A 21,519-nucleotide genomic window follows, 5' to 3' on the forward strand; every position below is an offset into this window, starting at 1 on the left:
AATTTGCCAAATAAATTCTGCACAGAAGCAGTCTCCACTACAGTTTATTTAATTAACAGGTCTCCAACTAATGCACTAAAGAACACGACCCCAGAGGAAGCTTGGACAAACAAGAAGCCGAATCTTAAGTATCTTAGAATATTTGGAAGTAAGTCATATGCTCACATTCCAAGAGCCAACAGACAAAAATGGGACAAAAAAGTGTTGAGTGTATTTTGGTAGGATACTGTGAAGACTGAAAAGCATACATACTTTCTGAACCTAACTGTCAGAGAATCATAAAAACAAGAGATGTGATTTTTGATGAAGATACTTCGAAACGGTGTAAAGAGGGAACTGCGTCAAATGAACCAAATCGACCGTTTCTCCCACTGAAAGAGATGAAGCAAGATGAAGTAACTACAACTGTATTAGAAGAAACTGAAACTGAACCTGAGAGTGTAACATCAAGTAGTAGTTCAATGAATACTAGGAGCAATGACGAAACAAGTCCAGACGATCCAATTAATGATAATGAGCAACTGCAGCAAATATGAAGGTCATCGAGAATCCCAAAGCCAAAGAAACTGCATGACTTTCTAACTTATCAGTCTAAACAGTCAACTGACTCCAATCCTTTGACATTAGAAGAAGCGATGTTGTCAGACAATGACAGAAACTGACGGAAGGCAATACAAGACGAGTTACAATCTCACAAAGAGAACCGCATGTGGGAGTCTGCTGATTGGCCATCAGATAAAAAGCCATTAAAAGAAAAATGGGTATTTAAAATAAAGAAAGATATGAAAGGTCTCTCTGTACGCTATAAAGCACGGCTAGTGATAAAAGGTTGTGCTCAGAAGCAAGGCCTGGACTATGATGAAACATATGCACCAGCCGTAAGATATAACTCATTAAGGTAATTATTTGCTATGGCTGCTAAATAAGATCTTCACATTGATCACTTAGATGTTGTCACAGCTTTCTTACAAGGTGACTTACATGAAGAGATTTATGCGAAAGTTCCAGAAGTAGATCCAGTTGCAAATACAGTGAAAGATAATGGTATAAAAAGACGAAAAAAGGCAGTATATGAATTGAAGCAAAGTGGTCACTGCTGGAACTTGAAATTAGATGGTACACTTATGAATTTAAACTTCAAAAGGTCAACAGCTAACCCTTGTGTCTATTATAAAAATCAAGGTTCAGACATTTTAATAGTTGCTTTTTATGTGGACGATATGCTCATTTTTAGTAACAATTCACAAGACAGAGATGCTTTTAAAATAGAAAACTTTATGCTGAAAGACCTTGGTGAAGTTACAAACTGTTTAGGCAACCGAATTACTAACTGTTTAGGCATCCGAATTACTAGCAACCCCAGGGAAGGTTATTTGTGGATGGATCAGACACACTATGTAGAACAAATTCTTAACAGATTTAATATGAAAGAGTGCAATCCAATATGTACACCACTGGACAATAATCAGATGTTCACTCAAGATATGTGTCAAAAAACAGAACAAGAGCAAGAAGCTATGAAGAACATACCCTATTGTGAAGCAATAGGTAGTTTAATGTATGTTCAATTAGGAACAAGGCCGGACCTATCCTTTCCGATAGGAATTGTTAGCCATTTTTGTAAGAATCCACGCATACCGCACTGGCAAGCAGTCGAAAAGAATCTCCAGATATCTAAAAGGTACTAAGAATATGAAACTTTTGTTTTCCAAATCAGAGGACTGTCACATAGTAGGTTACTGTGATGCAGATTGGGCCAGAGATTCTGAAGACAGGAAGTCAACAACTGGATATCTCTTTAAATCTCAAGGAGCAGTGATATCTTGTCAGTGTAAGAAACAGCCAACAGTGGCCTTATCTACAACTGAGGCAGAATATATGGCTCTGACCTCAGCATGTCAGGAGACTATGGCTTCAAAGGCTACGCAATGAAATATCACCAAACCCCAAAAAAGACCGTGTCAAACTATTATGTGACAACAAGGCAGCAATTGACCTGTCTAAGACTAGTGGCTGTAAGAGTTGAACTAAACATATAGATACAAGACACCACTTCATAGGGGAAAAAACAGTCAGCACAAATTACTGTGGAGCACATACCTTCAGACCAAATGCTGGCAGATACAATGACAAAATCTCTGACGAAGGCACGCCATCATCTGCTACTTGCAAGATTTTGGACTGAGAAAGTTTTTTGTTGTGTGTGTGTGTGTGTGTGTGTGTGTGTGTGTGTGTGTGTCTTTCTTGCAGGCATAAAATGGTGTCGTGCACAAAATAGCGGTCAACGGCTGGCGACACCACAGTGGTGTCATGTGCATGGTATCGCTGAGTGGCCGGCGACACCACAGTGGTGTTGTGAGCATAGTATCACTCAGTGGATGGCAGCAGCACTTTAGTATCTTTTGCATTCTGTTGATGTTTTGTTTAGGTAACAATAAGTTACACATGTCAACAAGTTTTTTGTTTTGTGCCCTTTCATCACGGCAGACGAAAGAGACGATACAATTATTTACGATGAATGTGCGGACATCTTGTCTGACGTGCTGGACGACTTGGCCGATTGGGAAGAAGGCAATGGATATTAAAAAAATGAAAGTGAAGCAGAATCGTCGCAAGATATTGAAATAAGTCCAAGAAGAATTCGACGAATGCCTACAGTTGCTAACTGATTCAGATGAATCAGACGGAGAAGACAGTGCACAGCGGTCACACTTTGATTTACCGAGGACCAATAATAAATTTGAAGGACCTCCGGGTCCAAACATATTTCCCAAAGATACACAGAGCATAGAGGATATCGTAGAATTATATATATTGGGAACGATCTATTTGAATATATTAGCAAAGAAACCAATGAGTACTACAGTCAAAGCTGCAATAGAAGGAAACTGGATTAAAAAAAAATGCCAAATTTATCGACGTTACGGGGCCCAAACTTAGGAAATGGTTTGCTATTCTTATGGGACCTGCAAAGAAAGCAAGGATCATGATTATTGATCAATGAATCTGTTGACAAGCACACCGATATTTCACAAAACCATGTCCCGCAACCGATTCAGATAAATATTATCATATTTAAACTTTTCCGACAACAACAACAAACCAGATAATGCCCATCGGGTTTTCGAAGTGCAATTTGTAATTGATTATCTTTTCCAAAAGTTTAAATAAACAAATATTTGAAACAAACTAATTTTGTATTTATTTACGTATGTATATTTCTGAAATTTCATGAAAGTAGGGGAACAGGGTTGAGAACTTATGACAACTAATGATGAGATTAGTAAAACTTAGCAATTTGTAATCCCCCGATAATGTCAAGAATGGCCGGAGAAAAGCCAAGTAATCCAAATTAGCGTTGCTGGTGTCGAGCGAATCAATTTCTACGAAACGTTAGGACGGTGAAGTGTTAATAAATTGTTACAATCAGAAACTGCCAGTAAATTACTCTGCTAACATTGAAGAAGATCAAGATATAAATCTGCAGTGCCCCACAATGGACAAAATTAGGATTTTTTTTTCTTTTTTTTTTTTTTTTAGGGCGCAAAACTGCTATGGTCATTAGCGCCCGGTCCGTGACTTAGGAAACAGTAAAAAACCGAAATTGAAAACCAGCAGCAATGGGAACGAAAGTCATAAAATTGGAGAAACTAAAAGCAGAAGGAAGGTTTAAAAATCCACTACAGAAAGGGATTGGTTGTCCCCAAAAAAAGCTTCAAATGACTGACGTCATTTCACTGGCACTAATAAACTTGAGAACGCGGTCGGCTGAGCGCGTGTCATCTGCTAAAATCGACGATATATCAGGCGATAGCTGTAGACGGGAGCGTAACGGATTAAAATAGGGGCACTCAATTAAAAGGTGTCTTACCGTCCACAGCTGAGAGCAGTGGGAACAGAGTGGGGGAGGATCGCCGCTTAAAAGATGTCGATGGCTAAAAAGACAGTGCCCTATCCGGAGTCTAGTTAAAATTACCTCCTCCCGACAACGCGTTCGGGAAGAAGAGGTCCAAGCACAAGGAGGAGCTTTCACGTCCCACAATTTATTATGGGTAAGTGTCGACCAATGCGTGTGCCATAAATGAACAACACGTCGACATAAAACGCTCCGTAGATCGGTGAAGGGAATCGATTGAATAGCTGGCCGAGGAAGAGAGACTGCAGCCTGGGCTGCAATATCGGCCACCTCATTCCCACAGATACCAACGTGTCCCGGGAGCCAGAGGAACGCTACCAAGACGCCCCCCAGGTGGAGCAAGCGCAGACAGTCCTGAATCCGGTGGACCAGAAGGTGCACAGGATAAAGAGCTTGGAGACTGAGGAGAGAGCTGAGAGAATCTGAGCAGATAACGTACTGTATCCGCTGATGGTGGCGGATGTAGTGGACAGCCTGGAGAACAGCATAAAGCTCCGCAGTATAAACCGAACACTGGTCGGGAAGCCGAAAGTGATTTGGGGTGTTGCTAACAATATAGGCACTCCCAACATCTAACGCAGTTTTCGAGCCGTCGGTGTAAATAAATGTGGCGTCCGCCATTTGTGCACATAGAGCAGCAAATGCCCGACGATAAACAAGTGAAGGGGTACCATCCTTGGGAAATCGACAAAGGTCACGGAGCAGGTAGATCCGGGGACGGAGCCAAGGCGGTGCTGTACCCCAAGTTGTCAAGAAGGTTTTAGGAAAGCAGAAGGAAAGAGAATGGAGCAGTTGACGGAAGCGGACTCCCGGTGGTAGTAGGGAGGAGGGGCGGCCTGCATACCCTACATCAAAGGAGGCGTCGAAAAAAAGGTCACGGGCTGGATTAGCAGGCGTGCAAGAGAGATGGCTAGCATAACGACTCAGAAGGACTGCTCGCCGATTGGACAGTGGAGGTTCAGCAGTCTCAGCATAAAGGCTTTCCACAGGGCTGGTGTAAAAAGCTCCAGACACTAAACGTAATCCACGGTGGTGGATAGAGTCGAGACGCTGAAGAATAGACAGCCGAGCAGAGGAGTAGACTATGCTTCCATAGTCCAATTTCGAGCACACTAAGGCGCGATAGAGGCGGAGAAGGACCACTCGGTCCGCTCCCCAGGAGGTACCATTCAGGACACGGAGGGTGTTAAGGGATCGCAGACAGTGAGCCGAAAGATAGGAAACGTGGGAGGACCAGCACAGTTTTCTGTCAAACATAAGACTCAAGAATTTAGCGACGTTTGAAAACGGAAGGTTGACAGAACCTAGATGTAAGGAGGGCGGAAGAAACTCCTTACGTCGCCAAAAATTAACACAAACGGTCTTACTGGGAGAAAAACGGAAGCCGGTTTCGATGCTCCAAGAGTGGAGGCGATCGAGACATCCTTGAAGACGTCGTTCGAGAAGGCTGGTCCGTTGAGAGCTGTAGTAGATCGCAAAATCGTCCACAAAGAGGGAGCCCGAGACATCAGGAAGGAGACAATCCATAATCGGATTGATGGCAATGGCAAACAGTACAACACTCAGCACGGAGCCCTGTTGTACCCCGTTTTCTTGGGAGAAAGTACGGGAGAGAGTAGTGTTCACCCGCACCCTAAATGTGCGCTCTGCCATAAATTCGCGAAGAAAAAGGGGCAGCCGACCTCGAAAGCCGCAAGAGAACAGTGTGTGAAGGATGCCTGTCCTCCAACAGGTATCGTATGCTCTCTCCAGATCAAAAAATATTGCCACTGTTTGGCGTTTCCGGAGAAAATTGTTCATGATATAAGTGGAGAGAGCAACAAGATGGTCAACTGCAGAACGATGCTTTCAGAATCCGCATTGGGCAGGTGTTAAAAGACTGCGGGATTCCAGCCACCACGCTAAACGGTAATTCACCATACGCTCCAAAACCTTACAGACACTGCTCGTGAGAGAAATGGGGCGATAGCTAGAGGGGAGATGTTTGTCCTTTCCAGGTTTCGGAACAGGAACGACGATAGCTTCCCGCCATCGTCTGGGAAAAGTACTGTCGGTCCAAATTCGATTATAAAGGCAAAGGAGGTAACGCAGACTATGGGTTGATAAATGCAGCAACATTTGGACGTGGATACCATCCGGTCCTGGGGCGGAGGAGCGAGAAGAAGAGAGTGCATGTTGGAGTTCCCGCATGGAGAAAACAGTATTGTAGCTTTTGCGATTTTGAGAGGAGAAAGCAAGAGGTCGCACTTCCGCTGCACGTTTCTTCGGGAGAAACGCTGGCGGGTAATTTGAAGAGCTCGAAATCTCAGCAAAGTGCTGACCCAACGAGTTTGAAATTGCGACAGGGTCCACTAATGTGTCATGCACGACAGTGAGCCCAGAGACCGGGGAGAAACTAGGCGCGCCTGAGAACCGTCGAAGCCGACTCCAAACTTCCGAGGAGGGAGTGACGGTGTTAAATGAGCTAATAAAGAATTTCCAGCTTGCCTTCTTGGTATCGCGGATGACACGACGGCATCGCGCTCAGAACTGCTTATAGCGGATACAGTTGGCCAAAGTAGGATGGTGGCGGAAAACGCAGAGAGCACGTCGCCGCTCACGTATTGCATCACGGCATGTCTCGTTCCACCTAGGAACTGGGGGGCGCCGGGGCAATTCGGAGGTGCGTGGTATTGAATGTTCCGCAGCTGTAAGAATAACGTCGGTAATATGCGTGACCTCATCGTCGACGCTGGGAAAGTGACGGTCATCGAATGTCGCTAGAGACGAAAAAAGTGTCCAATCAGCTTGGGCAAACTTCCAGCGTCGCGGGCGCATGTAGGGCAGTTGAGGCTGCAGTCTAAGGACACACGGAAAGTGGTCACTCGAGTGTGTATCATCAAGGGCGAACCATTCGAAGCGCCGAGCTAGCGGAACAGTACCGACCGCAAGGTCCAAATGAGATAAACTTGTCGTGGAGGCAGACAAAAATGTAGGGACCCCAGTGTTGAGGCAAACTAGATCTGCTTGGTGGAAGACGTCTAGCAATAGTGAGATACGTGGACAAGGATGTGGAGATCCCCAAAGCGGGTGGTGGGCATTGAAGTCCCCAACCAGCAAATATGGGGGTGGAAGCTGACCAAGAAGATGAAGGAGATCAGCTCGTGCCATTGGTGTGGACGATGGAATGTATACAGTACAAAGAGAGAACGTGTATCCGGAAAGGGAAAGACGGACGGCTACAGCTTGGAAGGAAGTGTTTAAATGGATTGGGTGATAATGGAGAGTTTCATGGAGAAGAATCATGAGTCCTCCATGTGCTGGAGTGCCTTCAACAGAGGGGAGATCATATCGGACTGACTGAAAATGAGGGAGAACAAAGCGGTCATGGGGACGCAGCTTTGTTCCCTGAAGACAGAAGATGACCGGCGAGTAGGATCGTAAGAGGATCGACAATTCATCCCGATTGGCTCGAATACCGCAGATATTCCAGTGGATAATGGACATAGGGTGAACAGAAAATGGAGGAATGTGACCAAGGTCGCTGTCAACTCAACGACTGCTCAGAGCTTGCGACCGACAGCATGGAATGGCATTCAGCCGAAGGCAGAAGATCCTGATCCATAGGTTGGTCAGGAGCAGCTCCTGCCACCAGCGATCAGCCGGTTGATCGGCCGCCAGCAGTGCGCCTCGACGACACAGAAGACGGCCGAGGGCGACTTCCGCCAGGTGGTTCTGTAGAAGGGACACGCCTTGGCGGAGAAGGAGAGGAACTGGGTTTCTTTGTAGCCTTCTTGGAAGTATGATGTTTAGAGGAAGGAGGAACCGATGGTTGGGAAGTTGCGGTACGTAAAAACTCTTCACGAGTATGCTCTTTTTTCGAAGTCTTGGTGTCTGACTTTTAGGCTCGAGATTTAGCAGAACTCGACGAAGGGTGAGCCAGAGTGTGGGCAGGCGAAAGTGGTGAGGTTGAACGGGTGATCTTTGCGCTGGCCGATCTGACGACCGTGGCACTAAATGTGAGGTTGCAAGTCTGCGTGGCCACCTCCTTTGTTGGCCGAGGAGAAGCAAGAACAGTGCTGTATTTTCCTGTCTGAGGCACGGTGGGCCGTCGACTGGCGAATAATTTTCGAGCAGCAAAGGTCGACACCTTTTCCTTTACTCTAATTTCCTGGATGAGCTTTTCGTCCTTAAAAACGGGACAATCTCGAGAGGAAGCAGTATGGTCACCCATACAGTTGATGCAGCGAGGGGATGGAGGTGGACAAACACCCTCATGGGCATCCTTGCCACACGTAACACATTTGGCCGGATTGGAACAGGACTGGCTGGTGTGAACCGCTGACACCGATAGCAACGCGTAGGGTTTGGGACGTAAGGGCGAACGGAAATTATCTCATAGCCTGCTTTGATTTTCGATGGGAGTTGAACTTTGTCAAATGTCAAGAAGACAGTGCGGGTTGGAATGATGTTCGTGTCAACCCTTTTCATAGCCCTATGAACAGCCGTTACGCCCTGGTCAGACAGGTAGTGCTGAATTTCTTCATCAGACAATCCATCGAGGGAGCGTGTATATACGACTCCACGCAAGGAATTTAAAGTACGGTGCGGTTCCACCCGAACAGGGAAGATGTGTAGTAGTGAGGTACCCAGCAATTTTTGTGCCTGGAGGGCACTGACTGTTTCTAACAACAGGGTGCCATTCCGTAATCTGGAACAAGACTTTACAGGACCTGCAATTGCGTCGACACCTTTCTGAATAATGTAAGGGTTGACCGTGGAGAAGTCGTGACCTTCGTCAGACCGAGAAACAACAAGGAACTGTGGCAACAATGGAAGAACTGTCTGTGGCTGAGACTCAGTGAACTTACGCTTGTGAGCAGGCATAGTGGAAGGCGAGGAAACCATTGCGGAAGAATCCCCCATGATTACCAGCGTCTCCGATGGCGCGCTCCTCCCTTGTGGGGGCCCTCTCTGAGGGCACTCCCACCTTAGGTGATTGTTCACACCCCAGGTCACACCTCCCGACAAATGGACAGAGGGACCAATCAGCACTTTCGGAAGGTATCAGCTCGGGTAATCACCCCTCCCTGGGCCTGACCGTTACCAGGGGGTACGTACGTGTCCTACCTGTCTACCCGGGGCGGGGAATTACGCGTTACCCCGTCACCGGCTACGCATGGATGTGCGTGGGTCGGCCTTCAGACACGCACAGGGAGGAAAAAAGAGAAAGGGAAAGGAAAGAAGAGGGGTCTCAAACGCCGCAGCGGAGAAAAGGCCAAAGAGAAGAGGGAAGGAAAAGAGGAGGACAGAGGAAGGACGAAGACGTGCAAGTGTAGAAAGCAAGGAATTTGTAACAGTTTCGAGCGTCCGTCTCCGGACGTAGGCACAAACCATACTCCCAGAAAGGGAGAAAGGGAAGGAAAGAGCCAGGGGTGAGGGGTGGGTGGGGGGGGGGGGGGGCGAAGATGGGGGACGGGGAAGGATGCGGAAAGGGAGGGGTATGCAGCCCGGAAAGGAAGGAGGGCCACATTAGCTCGGGGTCCCGTGCTCGCTACGCACGTATCCACAAAAGAGTTGTGGACCCCCTGGGGGGAAAATTAGGATTGTTTTGAAAATCCTAAAGAATGCAAAGGCTCCAGACCTAGACAACATAGCACCAGAGCTCTTAAAAGCTGATATTGAAGGTACTGTTAAAATGTTCCATCCCTTGCTGAGCATATTTGGCTTGAAGAGAAATCTCCAAAGGAGTGAGAAAATGGTTTGGTGGTAAAGCTCCCAAATAAGAGAAATCTGTCAGACTGTAACAACTGGCTTAGTATTACATTGTTGTCAGTGCCTCACCAATGCTATTTTACATAGAATTACAAAGTCTCTTGAAAATCAACTGCGTAATGAAGAGGCTGGTTTTAGGGCACAATGCAATTGTGTTGATCTTATTAACACTCTTGGGATCATTTTAGAGCAAAGCAAAGAATTCCAAGCAACCATGTACCTGGCATTCACTGATTTTCAAAAGGCCTTCGATTCCGTGAAATATCTATATGATGGCTACAAATGTTGCATACTCCACAAGGGAAATATGACACAGCCCATCAAAGTAATAAATGGAGTCCAGCACGGCTGCATTTTATCACCAACACTTTTTCAACTTGTTCTAGACTCAGTTATGAGAAGAGTTACAGCAGGTAGGAGACGAGGAATCCAATGGGGGATCCATGAATGTCTGGAGGATTTTAATTTTGCAGATGATACAGTTTTATTAGCTCAAAGGCTGACTGATATGTAAGCTAAATTAAACTCATTGAAAGAAGAAGCAGAGATTGTTGGCCTCAAGATAAATATAGGCAAAACAAAGGAAATGAGAGTAAATTCAAGGAAAATGGAGGTGCCACTGTTAACAGGGGAGCAGCGGGTGAAGACTCTCAACTCATTCCTGTATCTGGGTAGTATAGTGATGGAAGATGGTGGAGCTGGAGATGACGTGAAAAACCGCATTAAAAAGGCAAATGCTGCCTTCATACAATTGTATTCAATACGGAAAAATAGAAGTATCAGGTACACAACAAAAATCTGTATTTTTAATATAAATGTGAAGTCTGTCCTCCTGTACACCAGTGAAAGCTGGAAAATGGATAAACAGATAACATTCCAGTTACAAAGCTTCATAAATAGATGTCTCCGTAGCATCATGAATATATGGTGGTCAGAAAAAATATGTAACGAGGAAATCTGGCGAATAACAAACCAGATACCTATAGAAGTCCAGATACAAAAAAGGAAGTGGGAGTGGTTGGGGCACACTTTGAGAAAACCAGATGGAGCCATTGAGAAAAAAGCATCGGAATGGAGTCTCCAGGAAACAAGAAAGAGAAGAAGACCCAGGAGCACATGGAAGAGGACAGTGGCAGGGGAAGCGAAAAGAGTTGGCAAGACCTGGGCGGAATTGAGGCAAATGGCCAAAGACAAAGACGGATGGCGAGTTCTCCTGGATGCCCTACGCCCCCATAGGGGCCAAAGGAATTAAGTCAAGTAAGTCAATTTGTTTTAACATTGCTCGAGTCACTGGGCACAAACAAGAAAATGTGTTGCATTATTTACTGAATGCCTCACACAAATAAATAGTTTCTACTATTATACTTCCAACCCTTACAAATATAAACACATGTTGAAAATGCAACTTAATAAAGTGGAAGAGAAGAATGTACATCTTACATCTTTAGAATCTAAGGTTAAAACATAGTCCACATATCTAGCATGTCTACAGACCAACACTATATTCTGGTGTTAATCAGTGGCATACCTAATGACTGCTTATCTTTTGCACAAAGAGCATGAACCTACTATAACTTTGATTCAAAAGAATCCACACTTTAAGCAACATATTTCAGAATTTTGTTTCTTACTGGACAATCTAATGCCTGCTGTCATAATCTGCCTCTGCTGAACCTCTCTCACATTACTACGAAGCACTAAAAACCTATTGCATTTATGAGAGCTGAACTTCAAATAAATAAATAAAAATAAAAAAGTTACAATATAACTCTGCTATTGCTAAGATTTATTTTGAGGAAATACTCTTGCTGTACTCCAAGGATAACAAAGCTGAACTGTTACCTGTATTGTACATAAAGCTCTCACAGCCATCTTGATATGACAGCTAAAACTTACATTTGTACAAATTATTTACAAAATGTGCATGACTAACTGTTTCTCCTTGAAATGATAGAGTAAATATAAAAACAATCATTCTTTTGAACATGCAGAATGATTGTAGTACTTTTATTTATTAAAAAGGAAACTATTGAACAATACATAGTACTTACGCATTTCATCCGGTTCCACTCCTACTTGTTTTGCACGCTCGGTTTTAAATGCAAGTGCCTGTTCCAAAGCCATTGGCAATTTCACTTCCTTTACTTCAGAAGGCGGTTCCACGTGCAGAGTTAGAAGAGATGGCAACTTTCTGTCCGATGAATCCTCATCGGGATCAACTCCTGGAGGCCCAACTCCTGGGGGACCAACACCTAGGGGCCCAACTCCCGGCGGTGCAACCCCTGGGGGTGCAACCCCTGGAGGGCCAACACCCGGGGGCCCAACACCAGGGGGCCCTATGCCTGGTGGTCCCACACCAATAGGCTGTTAAATTTAAAAAGAAAAAAAATATCCTAGGAAGTTAGCAGACAAACCATGAACAATAAGCTATTGAAGGGCAAGAAGTGAGATACCAATAACAAAGATGGCATTTAATGGCTACTGATTCATAATTCACCAATTATGCCTCGAAACACTGAATTATACAATAAATAAATTGCAAAATGAGATGGAGACAATAATAATCAACATAACGTCTCAAAATTTATTTCACTGTCCTACATATTAAAGCTGTACATCCAGATACTTATCTTTTACAGGTCCTCGACAGCTGGCACTGACGAAATCTTTTGATTGTTGTCATAGCCAACATGTCACCTCTTCGGCTACAACATTATCGTGCTCAAAATATTAGCTGATTGAATGAGATTTTAGGGGCCTGAACAGAGAAAAGTCACTGGGGGGCTAAATCGGGGCTACAGTATTCCCAATGAAATGTTTGTAGCAGCTTGTGCATTTGTCTTTATGTGTGTGAGCAGGCATTTTCCTCCAGAAGAATCATTTGCTTTGTCAGGAGGTCCTGTTGTTTGTGGCAAATGACCTGCTGCAGTTTTCTCTGAATGGTGCAATATGAAACTGCATTCATCATGAGCCTGGAGTCTCACCAGTATGACCCCCTGTATGTCACAACATACTCATAACAACATTTTACGAAAATTTAACTACAGTACTAATGTTTTTCAAGTTTTACTTGAAATTAAATCATCTCATTTATTGTAAGAACATTATCACCTAGGATGGTTCTGTAATTACAATTGACACAGATATCAAGGAATCTACTAATGTGTAAGGTGGTGTTTAATGTGCAATATTTACTGTTCAGACTGTAAAAAACATTTAACCGTATTTCATCTGCAATAGTAGGAGAACTCCTTGGTTGCCTAGAAGTCACACAAGAAAACTACTGAAGCAACCATAATTTCATAGAATCAACATTAATTGAAGGTGAATTTTAAGACTGGCTCTATTTATGATTATTATGTGTTGGCTGTGAAACAGTCATCATTTCAAAGACTCCATCGCCAATATCACTTTATTTCCAAATGAAAAAGATTACTGTGCTGACTGAACAGTGTAACATGAATATAGACATACATCACTTAGAAAAATAGCATGCATTAATCGCTTTTTGACAGAAAGAAAGAGCTCTTGAATAGAAAATATTTAAAATTTCTCCACATACCTCAATGCCTGGAGGTGGGGGCATGGAAATTGGTGCCTGCACCATCCTCGGAGGTGCTGATGGCATGCTCACTGGAGGTACAGTTGCTAATTCCATACCAGGAGGCACAACTGGAGATGTCTGTCCACCCATTGCAACAGAACTGGGCACTGTTACTGGTGGAGGAACTGTCATCCTCTGAAATCAATATCAAAGTGCAACAATCAAGGATAAAATAACGTTGCATGTAATATGAAACTGGAAGCAAGCTGCCACCATTAAACAAACCAATTGAATCAAATGGTGTTAAAAGATTAAATTTCATACTTCATGGAGCATTTGGTGCAATCAGAAACAGTCATACTACTTACAATTGTGAAGTTATGGTGCTAGTTCCTATTTTCTAGCAGTCAAATAACAAAAAAAGAAAGAAACCAATATTCACCCAGAAAGCAAGCTACAATGTTCTAAATGTCTAACAGATTCCTGAAAACAAACTAAGGTGACAGCCCACAAAATAGTTCTAATAAAATCAAATTTAGATTGTGAGGTAGCTAATTAACTGCCAAGTAATTTGTTGCATATCCCATTGATCAATCACATTCACAGAATCTCTTAAACGTCTGTTGTCAGGTGCTACACAAAGAAGCAATTCAGTTCAAAAAAGAAATTATAGGCTACAAGATTCTGAAGGATATTTCTGTTTCTATTGTTCTTCACGTACTTTAACAATTTTCATCAGTAAAACATGAACAGTGCCAATTACTGTGAAGATAATATTATTATTTTGGTACGGTCAATGACAATGATAGAGAATAGTGGAATTTTCTGCCCTTTTCGCTATTCTACAAAATGGATAGTTTTATATATCTTTTCTAGGAGAAATCAGATACCAAGAGTCAGTAAGCTCGACAGTACTACACTACGTGCATACGTACTTCCAACAGCACAGAAATATACACAAACAACATTTTTTGTCACAAAGTACCCATGAAGATAGTTTATCTTGTAGTATGATGCATGTGTTAGCAACATCAATTGAACAAGAGTGCACTATAGCATAAAAGATTGGCATAAATATTAGAAAACTGCAATAGTTCATGATATATTAGGCCCTTTAATGTTAAGTGGGAGAATTTTACAGTTATGAAGAAAAGGTAGTGTATCCTGTAATTATTAGAGAGGTTAAAGAAAGATTAAAGGCAAACTTGCAAGTATTCTCAACAGGATTTGGGAATCTATGATGCAATATATGCAGCAAGTATGAGTGTGCAGAAAAGCAAAAAAGATGACCAATACATGACATCAGAATTATCCATATCATGTTTTTGCCTGTTTTTTTAAGTGCACAGGTTATAACCACACTAATAATAAAGAAAATAATATAATCTAGTAACAATAAATAGGTTCTTAGCAAATAGCTATTGAAAATGAGTATATGAGAGAGCAGGATCGGTATCAAATATTTAAGTAGTATAAAGACATGCAGGATGTCTCTCTTAAAAGATATTGGCGCATTATCTCTGGTGTTGTTCGAAGATATTTACAATTTCATTTTTGCGTTGTACAATCCAAATTCATAGTTCTCAACACACCTATCATGTGAAGCCCTTTGCCGATGGATAGAGTTTGTTTCCCATGACAAATAAAATTATTTTTACAGCAGAATTTTACATGCCCACTCCTTATAGCAGCCCCAGATTAGTCTCGTGCAATATTTGTTTCATTGATATGTATTAGCAGGGACAGTAACAGCAATTCAGCAGTGACTTAGTAGTGCTGCAAGTGTGGAGCTTGCAGTCAGCATAGGTCAGGGCATTATCTCGCTACTAGAGTATTGGTTTCTCTATAAGTTTTACTGTGCCTGTTAATAAGTATTGATGAACCAAATATCACTCTAGACCAATCTGGGAGCACTTTATCAAATGAGCACGTAAAATTCTGTTTTAAAAATTATTTTGTTCGTAATGGGAAACAAACCAGTGCTTTCTGTCATCAGTGGGCATTGCTTGAAAGACAGGATGAGCACTATTTATTTAGGTCGACTCCAGCTATACAACGCAAAAACAAAATTGCAAATTTATGCAGAAACACCAGAGAAAATGCACCTGATGCCTCTTAGGAGAGACACACAGTATACAAGTAATGGCACTGAAAAAGTTTATTACAGGAGGAGTTAGGGAACCCATATTTGAAACGGCTGGGTAAAGCCCATAGGATATGGAAAAACTTTTGTCACTGGACGAAATAAAGGTAAGAGCTAAAAGCTGTGCTTACATTTTCAATTTATTATGATGGGGTGTATCAAATTTTATGTAGATATGAGAGAGAAGAAGCCATCTGGAGTCTCCCTCCCAACACCAGCTTTTCTCAACTGTGCAGATGGGAGTTGTCATAACAACACATACTCTGCTCCCAAAATCATTCTGGCCTCAACTTATGGCAACATACTGTCCCCATACCCTCTACCCATCAGTTTCCATCCCTTCTATACTATCACCTCTTCTCTGTTTTCATCTACCACTCCTGTGTGTGCTGCCCCCTGCCAACACAGCCACCCATCTTTGTCTGCTCTTCTCCTGTTTTGTTCCATTCCCCCCTCCCCACTTCCCGTTGCTCATCCACCCAACACTGCACCTGTTGGCAGTCTAGTCCCTGCACACGTTGCCAGACAGCATTCCTCTCTCCCCTTCTTTTTCTGACAAAGGCTGTGCCTGAAAACTAATGTGTGAGTGTCTTTTAATTCTGCTTGTCTGCAACTTAACGTGTCATCTTTATGGTTAAGTAGCAATCTATCATTTCCTTACACTGATGAGAGAGAGAGGCAACATAGACAAACCCAGAGAAGGGTCGTCTAATCCTTCGTCAGGTGAACCCATGGAAAGAATGACCTGTACCATTTCTTTTATGTTGAAGACTAAGGAGAGGGACACACCTGCATCACACAGACAATAATGTATGTACACAGTATCTGTCCGAAAGATAAGGTGTAAGCTTGGTTATTACAAAGGCAGGACACTGTAATGTCACTGGAGCACACTGATGAAGTATTGTCCAAAATAGCCCAAAGCAAACAGACTATCATTTAGGCTAAAAGACCCCCATGTAATGCACTCCACAAGTACTCTACAACCCAAGCAGCTTCTTCCTACGCATAGTGCATTCCTGACCTATCACGGAGAATCCTACAATTCTCCCAGCATCGCCACTTCTGCCAAGTGCCTGCATGAACTGAGGATGGCCTCAGAATGTAAACAATAGGTGTCATTGGTGCCAACATGAGCCACAACTTGAAGATACCCTGCACCCTGTGTCATAAATAGATGCAGGAAGGGCCATCCCCACATCCTGGACCCTCTCTCTCTAGCTGGCATCTCTGACAGCACATTGGACTTCTTACCGGTCCTGGACATTATTTCCCTAAAGGGACTCCACAACTAGTGAATCCATCCCCAAGGGACCTTATCAAACGCTGCTGAAGGAGTAGCCATCGGCCAAGTCACAGGGTGAATGGGTGAGGCCAAACAGCCATTGCCCACAGTCAAATGACGCAACACTTTACAACCTGTCACTCACACTTACACTTTACAACCTGTCATTCACACTTCGGTGAACATAGTCACCCCCCCCCCCCCCCTGGAACTCTAAGGATATGGAATCTGCCTCTTGCCCTCCATCCGTGGTTTATAGGACATCATGTGAGAAAAGGACAGCCTGAATTTTGCACGAGCAATGCTTTCTAGATCAGTGCCAATTTGCGCATGGATGCTTTTCTGTCTCAAGAAAATGTATTACATTTAGATTTAGAATATCCTCAACAATTCTGCACTAAACCAATGTGTAAGGATCTTAAACTTTAATATTATGAGTCCATTCTTTGATCCTTATTATATATCGCAGTCACCTGTACTTTTTCTAGTCACTTAGGCCTTTGTACTTGATGAAAGATTCACATTAAATGCAAGCTAAAAAGGGGGCCACTGCTGGAGAGTACTTTCGGTAAAACCAAATTGAGAGTAGCCAATTTTCCACTCATAAGGTGAATGGGTGAGGCCAAATGACCATTCCTGGCATCCATGCTCCACATCGAATGACGCTAACATATTACAACCTACCAGTTACTCTGTGGCGAGTGTAGCCAGTTGGCGCCTACTGGAAACCTAGGAAAATGAAATATGCTTATTGCCCTTCATTCACAGGTCCCTGGTAGCACAGCCTGTGAGCAAACCAAGCGACCCCTTAGATGTCCCACATGATGCACCAGTTTCTCCACTGCTGCTGTACCCTGAGGCAGCACCTTTGGACGGTTAACCACAGTCAACAGCACCTTCAGCCGTTCACAAACTGCAGCCAGGTCTTCCTGCACCCACACTCAGCATGCATGCTCTCTATCCAGCCTACTACTAAAATTTAACTGGAACTAATTTGTAAATGAAATTATGAAAATGAGTATTATTGCCTTTTAGACACGGATTTGCACTAACACAACTGTTAAAACACAAATGCACAGCACTAGAGTGGCCCACAAACAAACTATTTACTCTCGTGGTGATTCATGACTAAAGGAGTGATACTTTGACAGATGAGAAAGTACGAAATATAATACAAACAATGGAAATGCTAGGTTGGAATACAAGCAATGTGAGGAAAAGCTAGATAGCTGCTTACCATGAAGATGACATGTTAAATTGCTGACAGGCACAACTGAAAGACACTCGTGCATTAGTTTTCAGTCACAGTCTTCTTCAGAAATGTTGTGTGCTTCCTTTTCTGTTGAAGACTTTGACTGAAAGCTAACACGGACATGTAGCAAATGACAGCACCCCATTTTTAAGAATACTTGAGTTTACACTATTACTACATTCCCTCCCCATTTCTGGGCATAAATTGTAAAGTATTCAGTCCGCTTTGTGGGGTATTATGTTATCTGGTTGCATCTTCAGCTCATCTATTTTTGTTCTGTAAAATGATGCATTTCACAATTACAACGCTTGTAGGATGCCACAATTTTGGTAGTCCACATACTGCATGCACGCTTTTTCTTCATTACTGTCAAAGGTTGAGGAAAAAAGTGGTGAAAGAAAGCTCTGCTCAGCATTATTGAACTGAAGTGAGCAGAAAATGAAGCTCAATTTCCTTGACGTGGGCCACAATGAAAACAGTGTCGTACTCCCTACAAAACTTAGATGAGCAGCAACAACAAATTTCTTAACATTTCATTTCACTTATAATGAAAGCTTGTCTTATAAGCCATTAGTAGCAGCACATTTGATGTCTCAGAATCTGTACCAGCACTAATCTTGGCTAAAAATGAAATATAACTGAATGGCAAAGTGACTGTTTTTTCACTGCCCACCAACTGACAAGCAATATTTTTCTTCTTAGGGATGACGTTCCGCAAATTCCAGAGATGGGAACTTGCTTTCAAAGATACACTCCACATTCTGCCTTTCTCTTCGTCAAAATGGAAACTAATCTAGCCTCTACACCTTCTCCTTCCTTCCTTAGCTTCCTCAGAATCTTTGTATCAGTTGTTAATTACTTTCCTGCCCTCATCCCCATGGTGACTTCTTTTTATCATTCTTTTCATTAACCACTTCCTCGTCTTTTACCAGATCCACCTTTACTTTTCAGTCATAACCTCTTGTGTATCATCTTATGCAGCTGCCACACTGCCACATTATTTAGTATGTACTGTCTTTTATCTCCTAATCTCTCTGATGCTTTTTCCTTCAATTTGGCACCTCTGTCTTTATCTCTCTGAATCATTCCCTATTCTCTTCCCTGAAGGAGGAACCTATAGTTGCAAAACTGTGAGTACAGGTACTCTTTTTGTAAGTCTCTACTTGCTACACTTTGGGATATGCCTAGTGAAAGTAAATTCTGGCTACCTCATAAAGCTGTGTGTGAATTTAATAAGAAAAGAAATCAAACATGTTGGTAATGAGTGTAAGGAAGTACTTAATAAACATTTAATTTTCCATGACCATAAATGACAAAATACCAATGATGATGATGATGATGAAAATGCCATCACAGTATGGACACAACAGTGACAAAAATTGAGCATAAAACTGATACTTCTGCATACAATTTCAATTCTTCTGTTGACAATAATGAACATAGCATGGCAACATACTTGCAACACATGGGACACAATTCACTACACATCTGTCAGGATGCTGGATAGATCTCTTAGGTAAACACTAAATGGCAGCACAGCTTTAATCACAGTTGCTTTACAAACAACCAGCAGACTACAAGGGGCACAGAAGATATTGGATACTGTTAACACAGGCTTCAGCAGTTTCTCCATACTCCACTCTCTTGAGAATACGAATACAGCATGGGATCCAATTCAAAATTCTAACAATGGAACATAAACCCTCAACAACTAGACACACTGAGGACTTGCCAAGGTTGTTCACAAACTGCAATGTAATTGTCCTATGAACACACGTAAATAAAGTATTAATTATGAACATATATAAAGAAAGTATCTGAACCACATTTGTCACTGACATGATACAAATGTTGCAGAAACAATGCTATCAAAGCTCCAATGCAATACAATTCTTGTCTTTTTTTACTGTTACATGTGTTTTACTCATTGGTTTCTTCACAATATAACAACAGTTTGCTCATTCATACAGCTGCTTCATTATAGATACTCCTGGCTCTGCATCTTCTATTTAAAATACAGGTATGGGGACTTGACTGTAACATTCCTAGTGTAATGCAACAAACCGAGGTTCAATTACTTGAATATACAATACATCTGATTACTGAACGCCATGGCACACTGTAATTACATTATGTGATTATATAAACGTGTGGTTCCTGAAGAGGGGCAGCAGCATTTTCAGTAGTTGCAGGGGCAACAGTCTGGATGACTGACTGATCTGGCCTTGTAACATTAACCAAAACGGCTTTGCTGTGTTGGTCCTGTGAATGGCTGAAAACAAGGGGGAAATTACAGCCATAATTTTTCCCCGAGGGCACGCAGCTTTACTGTATGATTAAATGATGATGGCGTCATCACGAGTAAAATGGCGTTCTAGTGATCCTTGATTGGGCAGGTGGGATTGAAAATTTAAAAAGGGAAATGGATAGGTTAAATTTAGATATAGTGGGAATTAGTGAAGTTCGCTGGCAGATGAATAAAGGGTTATAAATACAAAATCAAGTAAGGATAATGCAGGAGTAGGTTTAATAATGAATAAAAAATAGGAATGTGGAAATGTTACTACGAACAGCATAGAGAATGTATTATTATAGCCAAGATATACATGAACCCCACAACTACCACAGTAGTGCAAGTTTACATGCCAACTAGCTCTGTGGATGATGAAGAGATTGAAGACATGTATGATGCGAAAAAAAGAAATTATTCAGATAGTTAAGGGTGACAAAAATCTAATAGTCGTGGGGGACTAGAATTTGATTGTAGGAAAAGGAAGAGAAGGAAAAGTAATAAGTGGAATATGAACTGGGGATAAGGAATGAAAGAGGAAGCCACCTGGTAGAATTTTGAACAGAGCATAATTTAATCATAGGTAACACTTGGTTTAAGAATCATGAAAGAAGGTTGTATACATGGAAGAGGCCTGGAGACACTGGAAGGTTTCAGATTGATTATGTAATGGTAACACAGAGATTTAGAAACTAGATTTTAAATTGTAAGACATTTACAGGGGTAGATGCAGACTCTGACCATAACTGGTTATTCACTGTAAATTAAAACTGAAGGAACCGGAAAAGGGCAGGAATTTAAGGAGATGGGACCTGGATAAACTGAAAGAACCAGGGGTTGTAGAAAGTTTCAGAGAGAGCATTAAAGAATGGTTGATAAGAACAGGGAAAAGAAATACAGTAGTAGCTTTGAGAGACTGAAATAATGAAGGCAGCAGAGGATCAAGTAGGCAAAAAGAAGAGGGCTAACAGAAGTCCTTGGGCAGCAGAAGAGCTATTGAATTTAACTGATGAAAGGAGAAAATATAAAAATTCTATAACTGAAGCAAGCAAAAACAATCACAAATGACTCAAAAAGAAGATCGACAGGAAGTGCAGAATGGCTACGGAAGGATGGCTAGAGGACAAATGTGAGGCTGTAAAGGCATATTTCACTAGCGATAATATAGATACTGCCTACAGAAAAATTCAAGAGACCTTTGGAGAAAAGAGAACCGCCTGTATGAAAATCAAGAGCACAGATGGGAAACCAGGAAGGGAAAGCAGAAAAGTGGAAGGAATATATAGAGGGTCTATGCAAGGGCGATGTACTTGAGGGCAATATTATGGAAATGGA

General features: G+C 42.3%; 1 protein-coding gene across 1 annotated transcript in view; it reads right to left on the minus strand.

Annotated features, from left to right (window-relative positions):
• LOC124789369 (splicing factor 3B subunit 2) overlaps positions 1 to 21,519 on the minus strand; it is a 113,192-nt gene that overhangs the window by 82,108 nt on the left and 9,565 nt on the right. The window contains exons 3-4 of the mRNA XM_047256699.1: positions 13,233 to 13,409; positions 11,722 to 12,034 (exon numbers count right to left, since the gene is read on the minus strand). Coding sequence (XP_047112655.1) covers positions 11,722 to 12,034; positions 13,233 to 13,409 — 490 coding nt within the window. The remainder of the gene's footprint in view (positions 1 to 11,721; positions 12,035 to 13,232; positions 13,410 to 21,519) is intronic.

Source organism: Schistocerca piceifrons, chromosome 1, assembly GCF_021461385.2.
Source record: "Schistocerca piceifrons isolate TAMUIC-IGC-003096 chromosome 1, iqSchPice1.1, whole genome shotgun sequence".
Taxonomy (NCBI): Eukaryota; Metazoa; Arthropoda; class Insecta; order Orthoptera; family Acrididae; genus Schistocerca; species Schistocerca piceifrons.